The sequence below is a fragment of the Trichomycterus rosablanca genome, chromosome 15, assembly GCF_030014385.1.
Source record: "Trichomycterus rosablanca isolate fTriRos1 chromosome 15, fTriRos1.hap1, whole genome shotgun sequence".
NCBI lineage: Eukaryota > Metazoa > Chordata > Actinopteri > Siluriformes > Trichomycteridae > Trichomycterus > Trichomycterus rosablanca.
In genome coordinates, this window is record NC_086002.1 from 34,107,421 (window position 1) to 34,117,420 (window position 10,000).

The 10,000-nt window shown below is 48.5% G+C and overlaps 2 protein-coding genes across 2 annotated transcripts in view; one reads left to right on the plus strand and one right to left on the minus strand.

Moving 5' to 3' along the window:
* The window catches only part of LOC134328527 (transmembrane channel-like protein 7), a 22,298-nt gene extending 17,370 nt beyond the window's left edge, over positions 1-4,928 (minus strand). The window contains exons 1-5 of the mRNA XM_063009622.1: positions 4,750-4,928; positions 2,144-2,432; positions 1,632-1,774; positions 1,377-1,541; positions 710-795 (exon numbers count right to left, since the gene is read on the minus strand). Of these exons, the coding sequence (XP_062865692.1) occupies positions 710-795; positions 1,377-1,541; positions 1,632-1,774; positions 2,144-2,432; positions 4,750-4,768 (702 nt within the window). The 5' untranslated portion in view covers positions 4,769-4,928. The remainder of the gene's footprint in view (positions 1-709; positions 796-1,376; positions 1,542-1,631; positions 1,775-2,143; positions 2,433-4,749) is intronic.
* Positions 4,929-5,698: 770 nt separating this feature from the next.
* Positions 5,699-8,560, plus strand: wfikkn1 (WAP, follistatin/kazal, immunoglobulin, kunitz and netrin domain containing 1). The gene is made up of 2 exons (XM_063009612.1): positions 5,699-5,908; positions 6,635-8,560. The coding sequence occupies exons 1-2, from the start codon at positions 5,699-5,701 to the stop codon at positions 8,153-8,155; spliced, it is 1,731 nt and encodes a 576-aa protein (XP_062865682.1). The 3' UTR covers positions 8,156-8,560.
* Positions 8,561-10,000: the final 1,440 nt, after the last annotated feature.

Genomic DNA, 10,000 nt, shown 5'->3' on the forward strand with positions numbered 1-10,000 from the left:
GTGTGTGTTAATGTGTGTGTGTGTGTGTTAATGTGTGTGTGTGTGTGTGTTAGTGTGTGTGTGTTAGTGTGTGTGTTAATGTGTGTGTGTGTGTGTTAATGTGTGTGTGTGTGTGTGTTAGTGTGTGTGTGTTAGTGTGTGTGTTAATGTGTGTGTGTGTGTGTGTGTGTGTGTTAATGTGTGTGTGTGTGTGTGTGTTAGTGTGTGTGTGTTAGTGTGTGTGTTAATGTGTGTGTGTGTGTGTGTGTTAATGTGTGTGTGTTAATGTGTGTGTGTGTGTGTTAATGTGTGTGTTAATGTGTGTGTTAATGTGTGTGTGTGTGTGTGTGTGTTAGTGTGTGTGTGTTAATGTGTGTGTGTGTGTGTGTGTGTTAGTGTGTGTGTGTTAATGTGTGTGTGTGTGTGTGTTAGTGTGTGTGTGTTAGTGTGTGTGTTAGTGTGTGTGTGTTAGTGTGTGTGTGTTAATGTGTTAGTGTGTGTGTGTGTGTGTGTTAATGTGTGTGTGTGTGTGTTAATGTGTGTGTTAATGTGTGTGTTAATGTGTGTGTGTGTGTGTGTGTTAGTGTGTGTGTGTTAATGTGTGTGTGTGTGTGTGTGTTAGTGTGTGTGTGTTAGTGTGTGTGTTAGTGTGTGTGTGTTAGTGTGTGTGTGTTAATGTGTTAGTGTGTGTGTGTGTGTGTGTGTGTGTGTGTGTGTGTGTGTTTCTCACCGTGCCCGACAGCAGGTCGATGATGTGTTTGTGGAACATGACCAGCACCTGCCGAGAGCTTTGTGGGTACACACCACATCCTTTCACTGCGACACACACACACACACACACACACATTAACACACACAGAAACAGATACGCGGATACACAAACACACTGTCTAGATCAGGGGGGGCAATAACATTTTCCAAGGGGCCCCATAAGGAACTGGGACTGTTGTGGAGGGTAGGAACAATAAGGTGATCTTCATTCTGCTCAATATTCCTTTGATCTCTTCATTTACATTTACAGCATTTAGCCGACGCCTTGATCCAAAGTGACTTACAATAAAGTTACAGTCTGAGCAACTGAGGGTTAAGGTCCAGCAGCGACCAGGCAGTGGTGGGACTTGAACCGGCGACCTTCTGATTACTAGTCCAGTACCCTAACCACTAGGCTACGGCTCGCTACGTTATTTTACTATTTAAACAAAGAAATGCAAAAAAAACAAAAACAAATGTGAACAAAATGTGCAGGTTTTTAAACTTTACATTATTTTTTTTTAGTCTAATCACAGAGCTGGTCCTGACTGCTTCAGTTCTGGATGTGTTAAACTGAAACAGTGTCTAGACAGTAAGGTGTGTGTGTGTGTGTGTGTGTGTGTGTGTGTGTGTGTGTGTGTGTGTACCGTGGGTGCCGGTGCCGGCGCCGGTGGAGTTGGCGGCGGCGCTGTGTGTGGCCACGACGATGGGCAGCATGACGAAACTGAACATGAGCAGGAACATGACGAAGTTCAGCAGGACCAGGAAGCGCAGGAAGGAGAAGTAGGAGAGGATTCCTGTCCCGAACATGCCTGATACACACACACACACACACACAGTTACAGAGAGTGTGTGTGTGTGTGTGTGTGTGTGTGTGTGTGTGTGTGTGTAAGTATTCACACCCTCTATGAGATGAATATCACTCCTCCAGAGCTGCAGCTGGTTGATGAGCACGGCTCCGTCCTCCTTCATCCTCTTCAGGTAATGATGAGCACTGAGTCTCCACTGAGAGAACGTGCTCAACTCCCGGTGCTGCTGCTGCTCCCTGCACACACACACACACACACACACACACACACGGCGGAGGAATACAGAGGGAGTGATGTGGTCTCGTGTGTAGGTGTGTGCTGACCTGCAGTTCCACAGTGCAGCGGACAGAGGGCGCCAGAGTGCACAATTAACCCTACTACAGCTCACATACACATCACACTCTATTTACATTCTAATAAAGTCAATCATTCATCTTTTATCTTAGTCATATCTGATTCCCCAGGTGTACTGACCAAGGAGAGCCCCCAGACGGTCACGCCTCCTGTTAGATCACTGAACCTACACCTGAAGCAGGGTGCACTTACCCCCCCCACCCCACAATGCTGAGGCGGGCGTGGCCTGTGTGGGCGCTCCGCCGGGTTACCTGTGTCTCCGTTTCTCCTCCATGCACCAGGGCAGCTCTCGGGCAGCTCTGTTCTCAGCCACGTTACGCAGCGTCCTCTCCTCCCTCCGGCCGTACGCCCACCTCCCGCCCGCGTCGCTGCTCTTCCGACCCGCCGCCGCGCCGCTGGCAGTGGAGCCCTGCCGCGCCCGTGTGGAGCTGCGCTTCTTACCGCTGCCCGTGGACTTCCTCCTGTACAGCAGGGACTGGTAACTGGGGAGCTGGTCCAGCAGGGGGTTGCTGACCACGCCCAGTCTGCTGGAGTAAAATACTGAGGACGGCAGAAAGGAGAAACTCGTCTCAACGTTATTACTGATCTGGTACCTGCAGCACAGTCCAGAAAGTACAATAAACCCCCCGTGAGATTAGAGATCATCTACAGAACATCATTAAAAGTCAGCATAATATTACTGACGGTGCAGGTATTACAGATGTCCGATATAATTACATGTATAATGATAAACTCATGTAGGAACACGGTAGTTTGGAACACAGTAGTAGATCACTGGTGTGTGCGGTGTAAACAATGATGAATCCTCCCCCATCTACAGATGATCTGTCCACACCCCGCTACTCACTCCTCTTTATTTATTCATCAGGTCCACATGGAAACACTGGTATCAGTATCACCGGCTCCACCACTCCCAGTACCAACAAACACCACCACCACTCCCAGTACCAAACATAAAAACACCACCACCACCACTCCCAGTACCAACAAACACCACCACCACCACTCCCAGTACCAACAAACACCACCACCACCACTCCCAGTACCAAACATAAAAACACCACCACCACTCCCAGTACCAAACATAAAAACACCACCACTCCCAGTACCAACAAACACCACCACCACCACTCCCAGTACCAAACATAAAAACACCACCACTCCCAGTACCAACAAACACCACCACCACCACTCCCAGTACCAACAAACACCACCACCACCACTCCCAGTACCAAACATAAAAACACCACCACTCCCAGTACCAACAAACACCACCACCACTCCCAGTACCAAACATAAAAACACCACCACCACCACTCCCAGTACCAACAAACACCACCACCACCACTCCCAGTACCAACAAACACCACCACCACCACTCCCAGTACCAAACATAAAAACACCACCACCACTCCCAGTACCAAACATAAAAACACCACCACTCCCAGTACCAACAAACACCACCACCACCACTCCCAGTACCAAACATAAAAACACCACCACTCCCAGTACCAACAAACACCACCACCACCACTCCCAGTACCAAACATAAAAACACCACCACCACCACTCCCAGTACCAACAAACACCACCACCACCACTCCCAGTACCAAACATAAAAACACCACCACCACCACTCCCAGTACCAACAAACACCACCACCACCACTCCCAGTACCAAACATAAAAACACCACCACTCCCGGTACCAACAAACACCACCACCACCACTCCCAGTACCAAACAAAAATCTATAAAACCACCACCACTCCCAGTACCAAACATAAAAACACCACCACTCCCAGTACCAAACATAAAAACACCACCAAAAGACTGTTCCACCAATAACACCACCACCAAGTAACCACAACAAACACCAGCACCAGTAACAAACACCACCAATAACACCAGCACCAGTAACAAACACCACCAATAACACCAGTACCAGTAACAAACACCAGCACCAGTAACAAACACCACCAATAACACCAGCACCAGTAACAAACACCACCAGTAACACCAGCACCAGTAACAAACACCACCAGTAACACCAGCACCAGTAACAAACACCACCAGTAACACCAGCACCAGTAACAAACACCACCAGTAACACCAGCACCAGTAACACCAGCACCAGTAACACCAGCACCAGTAACAAACACCACCAGTAACACCAGCACCAGTAACAAACACCACCAATAACACCAGCACCAGTAACACCAGCACCAGTAACAAACACCACCAATAACAAACACCACCAATAACACCAGCACCAGTAACACCAGCACCAGTAACAAACACCACCAGTAACAAACACCACCAATAACAACCACCAATAACAAACACCACCAGTAACACCAGCACCAGTAACAAACACCACCAGTAACACCAGCACCAGTAACACCAGCACCAGTAACAAACACCACCAGTAACACCAGCACCAGTAACACCAGCACCAGTAACAAACACCACCAGTAACACCAGCACCAGTAACAAACACCACCAGTAACACCACCACCAGTAACACCAGCACCAGTAACAAACACCAGCAGACCCCCCTCAGCACCTCCCCCCTGAACGATCAGAGCTGTTTAATGTATTTAAATGTATAGATCCGTTAGCTTAGCATAATTCTATTATTTACAATAAAACTAACTGGTTAGGTGTAATGGCTCCGAGTTGATGAACACACTGATCTGATCTGATCTGATCTGATCTATTAGTTCTATATTTAGTTGATGAATAATCGCGGTATAAAAGTGTTTAATTATAAAACCGTGTGAGTAAAACAGAGCAACAAGTCCTGACAGGTCCAGTCAGAGAGCGTTAGCTTAGCATAGGTGTATAAACTCATCTTACCCGCATCTGCAGACTCCATTCCTCCCTCTGTTCTCTTTATTTTTGATAAATTATTACTCTATAATTCACTCAGGTTATTAATCCTCATTAAATTCTAATGTTTATTTCATTATTAAACCGTCAGAATGAAACTTTACTCCACATTCCTGAAGAGACTCGGGCGCGTTCACAGATCAGAGCTGTCGGGAGCGCGCAGCAGGATTTAAAGGAGCCGCGACCCAAAATAAAGAACAGCAGCAGAACAACAGGTGGATCATGCGGTGTGTCCGGAGCCACGTGTGTGCGTGCGCGTGTGTGTGTGTATGTGTTTTATGTGTGTGTACATATATGTATTTGTGTGTGTGTGTGTGTGTGTGTGTGTGTGTGTGTGTGTGTTGAGGTCAGGCTCAAGTCCAGTCCAGATGCAGGAGCCTCAATACAGAGGTCAAAGTGCGCAGTGAGGTTTAGAGGTCAGCTGAAGAGCATAAAGGCCCTGGGGCCGGGGGCCCCTGGCACAAAGACACACACACACACACACACACACACACACACACACACACACACACACACACACAGTTTCCCAGCACTGGCATGAATATAAGCGCTCACACACGTTATTATTATTATTATTATTATTTTTATTATTATTTATAATGAGATGTAATGTGTGTGTGAGAGTGTGAAACCTGTTCAGACTGGACACACACACACACACACACACACACACACAGATCAAGAGCTCGCGCTGCCTTTTGATCTTTGTTTTAAAAGACGCGCGTTCACGCACACACACACACACGCACACACACACACACACACAGAGCGCGCTCACGGACGGAGTGAGTGAATGAATGAGTGAATAGTTGTGGTACAGACCTGAGTGAGTCCGGAGCTTCTGATTGACTTTATTATCTATTATTGATTATTGTTGTTATTGTTATTAATCGTGCGCGCGCTTGACTGGGCAGTGATGACGCGTCTGGGCACTTTAACAGGGGGTCGGGGCGCGCGCGTCCTCGTGCACGCTGCGTGTTGGTTTGTTTTGGTGCTGGTGTGTGTATCGGTGCTGGTAGGAGACCCGGTGGGCGCGGAGCATGCTGGCTTCTGTCCTAACAGCCTGAACCCGAACCTGTGGGTGGATGCACAGAGCACCTGTGAGAGGGAGTGCAGCTCTGACCAGGTAACTACACACCGTATTAATAATTAATCATATCAATAATAATAATAATAATAATAACTAGAAAGAGTGATTGTGCAACTTCCTTGACACTAGCAATAGTTTTGCTTTGTAGTTGTAATGACATTTCATGTTATTGCCTCAGTGCTGCTCAGTGGTTGATCTGTTTTTAGGTCCTTGCTATGGTTTTCCAGGTGGTTACTAGGGTTAGGGTTAGGGTTAGTTACTAGATTGTCACTACTGCATCTCAGATGGCTGCTAGATTGTTCCCAAGTGGTTCATGTGGACTTCCAGGTTGTTGCTGAGCTGTTGCATACTGGAGTTAATTTAGCATTGATACCTCGACTGCAGAATGAGTGAGCAGACACAAATCTTAGAAAATAGAATTAGGAATTAGAAAGCATTAGAATTGCATTTCCTAAAGAAGCATGGAAGTCCCTGGTATGGCTAGAATGTTGCTAACTGGTTGATATGATATCAATAGGGTGTTGCTAGGTGCTTGCTTCATTATCACTGGTAGTTGCTAGGATGTTGCCAGCTATAGTGGCTGGGTGTCGCTAGTTGGTTGCGGTGGTATCCCAGGCAATTGCTAACAGTTTTTACGTTATCTGTAGTGTTTGCTAATGTGTAGTTAGGTGGTTGCTATGGTATTCTAGGTAGTTACTAGGGTGTTGCTAGTGTATTTTATAATGGTGATACTGCTAGTGTGCGTGTGTGTGTGTGTTGCAGGACTGCGCTAGCCTGGAGAAATGCTGTACTAACGTTTGTGGGCTGCTCAGCTGCGTGGCGGCTCGTTTCTCAGATGACTCCTCCCCTTTCCCGCCGGCTTCCGACAGCCAATCGGGTCAGAACGTGTCGTCGGTGAGTGGAGCCAGCTGCGAGGGCTTCCTGTGCAGCCAGCAGGGGGCGGAGTGCGTGATGTGGGCGGGGCAGCCCGTGTGTAAGTGTCACGACCGCTGCGAGAGCGAGCCCAGCTTCACCTGCGCCTCGGACGGTCTGACGTACTTTAACCGCTGTTACATGGACGCCGAGGCGTGCGTTCAGGGCGTGACCCTCACCGTGCTCACCTGTCGATATCACCTTTTCGCCAGCCCCGCCCCTACCGATACGACCGTACCACCCACGCCTACCTCCTCCGCCCCGTTCTCACCGACTCTGTACTCGAACCCTCAGCACCGGGCCGTGTACCTGGGCGGGACGGTCAGCTTTCACTGCGACGTGGTTGGATACCCAAAGCCAGACATCACCTGGGAGAAGCAATCGGAGCGACAGATCATGAAGCCGGATCAGATGTACGGAAACGTGGTCATTACCAACATCGGCCAGCTGGTGGTGTACAACGCTCAGGTCTGGGACACCGGGATCTACACCTGTGTGGCACGTAATTCGGTCGGCGCTCTGCGTGCTGACTACCCGCTGTCAGTCGTCCGGCGTGACGAGCACGACTTCTTCGAGGACTCGGAGGCCGGCGCAGAAGTCCCGGATCGACCGTTTTCTCCCTCCGACTGTTCAGCCGATCCGGAGCGAGGGGACTGCGGGGAGACTCACGTGGACTGGTACTACGATGCTGCCGTCGGGTCCTGCCAACCGTTCTCCCACGGAGGCTGCCCGGGCGGACGGAATCGCTTCGAGACCTACGAGGAATGCCGGACGTCCTGCGAACACGAGGGACACGGCGTCTGCCGGCTACCTACCGTCCAGGGTCCCTGCAAGAACTGGGAGCCCCGCTGGGCCTACAACCCCCTCACCAAAAGATGCCAGGCGTTTGTTTACGGAGGCTGCCGGGGAAACCGCAACAACTTCCGCTCCAAGACGGAATGCGACGCTAACTGTCCTCGGCAGAAGTCTCGCCCGTGCCGGACCTGCAGGCTGAGAGGAAGGCTGGTGTCGAGTCTCTGCCGCAGCGACTTCGCCATCGTGGGGCGTCTGACGGAGCTGATCGAGGACCTGGACTCTGGAATCGCTCACTTCAGTCTGGATCGGATTCTCCGGGATGAGAAGATGGGCCTGGAGCAGTTTAAGGCTCGTCACCTGGAGGTCACGCTGAGCCACATGGACTGGAGCTGCCCGTGTCCCAACATCACGCAGCAGGATACGGGCCCCCTGCTGGTGATGGGGGAGGTGCAGGACGGCATGGCCATGGTGCTGCCCGACAGCTACGTGAGACCAGTATCTGAGCGCAGGATCAGGAAAATTCAGGAAGTTCTGGCTAAGAAGACGTGTGACATGCTGCAGAGGTTCCAGGACTGAGTCTCCTGAACACACTATTGGACCCTTGAGCAAGACCCTTAACGTCTAAGTTCTGGGCTCGGATTGAAATCTACCTCAGTTTTGACTCTCACTGCACTAGAGTTCCTAGAGCCGTTTTGTATCAGAACATTGGAACTGTCCAGGAGCAAAGTTCCACCTCCAAGGGTTCCGAAAAGCTTTGGGTTCAGAACAGGAAGAGTTTTACTGGTGTTGAAAGTACAATGTTGATATTTTTGTCCATGAAGCTGAACTTCACTGATCTTCAGCGGGGTGTGAGTACTCGTGGAGGACGTTGGTGTATGTATGATGGTTCAGATGGTTCAGGACGTTCTCAGTCATGATAAAATGTAAAAGCTCTTAGTCTGTGTGAGAAAGTTTTATAAATAAATCCTAAAGTTTAAAATCCATGTTGAACTTTATTCACCTTGATTAAATATTCCAACAGAATTTACATGTCATTCTTCACTCTTCACGTTCCATCCTGAGATTTTTGGAGCTCAGCCTAGACTGACTCTAACCCTTAACTCTAATCTTTAACCCTAAATCTAACCCTTAACCCTAACTCCAACCCTTAACCCTAACCCTAACTCTTAACCCTAACTCCAACCCTTAACCCTAACTCTAACCTAAACCCTAACACGTTTCATCCTATCCTGATTTTTGGATTATTGGGATTAGAGATTAAGAGTTAGATGGTAGGGATTAGGGGTTAGGAGTTAGATGTAGGGTTTAGGGATTAAGGGTTACTTGGTAGGGATTAGGGATTAAGGGTTTGGTGCATTAGGGGTTAGGAGTTAGATATTTGGGTTGAGGGATTAGGGGTTAGGAGTTAGATATTTGGGTTCAGGGATTAGGGGTTAGGAGTTAGATATTTGGGTTCAGGGATTAGGGGTTAGGAGTTAGATATTTGGGTTCAGGGATTAGGGGTTAGGAGTTAGGTGATGTAGTTTTTGGATGTATTGCTTTGATATTTTGATATGAACATTTATAAATAACAGTTGATGGTGTTGACAGTAGAGGTTCTAACCCTGATGTTGGCTGGAGGTTAGACTCGCCCCCTCACCGCCGGAGCCCTACAGGATGTGAGGTTTGGGTTTGGTGCAGAATGTGAGACAGAAACTCGATGTGAACCAGCCTGAGAACTTCACACCTCTGAGAGCGTCTGAACGTTCGGCTGCAGAAAGCAGAAGCCAGAAGGAAGTGCAGGAACACAACCAAGGGTGGGGCGGGGTGGTGGTGGCATGGGGGGCGGAGGCGCTGTGTGAAGTGTGAGATACTGACAGTCAGACGCTACAGATCACAGCAGGAGGATTAGGACCAGATGATGATGATGATCGTCTTGCTGATCTTCATCTACGGTAAGAAAGCTTTTATTTCTCATCTGATCTGATCTTAGACCAGTCCTAACCCTAACTCTAATCCTAACCCTAATCCTAACTCTAACCCTAACCCGCTCTTGATGTTTGATTGAGCTGATGATTGGTGATCAGATTTGCTCCACTGGTCTTTAGACCTTAATGCAGCCACACTGAAGGAGCGTGACTCAGATCAGGACTAGACTAAACCAAAAACCCTGAACTCTGCTCCGTCTGAGCCTTTATGAAGCTGCAGCTGCTTCAGATCTCTTGCTGTACGAGCCGAACACACTCGAGCTCGTCTCACAGAAATAATCCAGGTTTATATTCAGATCTGAAATAAATAAAAGTGAATCAGGAGGGAGGAAGATTTTACTGTTCCACTCGAGTCAGGAAGTGAAGTTTTACTCTCCATCAACTTTACTGTGATTTATTTCATGTGAATAAATAAAATCAGCATTTTTATTTAAAACTGAAACCTTTTCTTCAC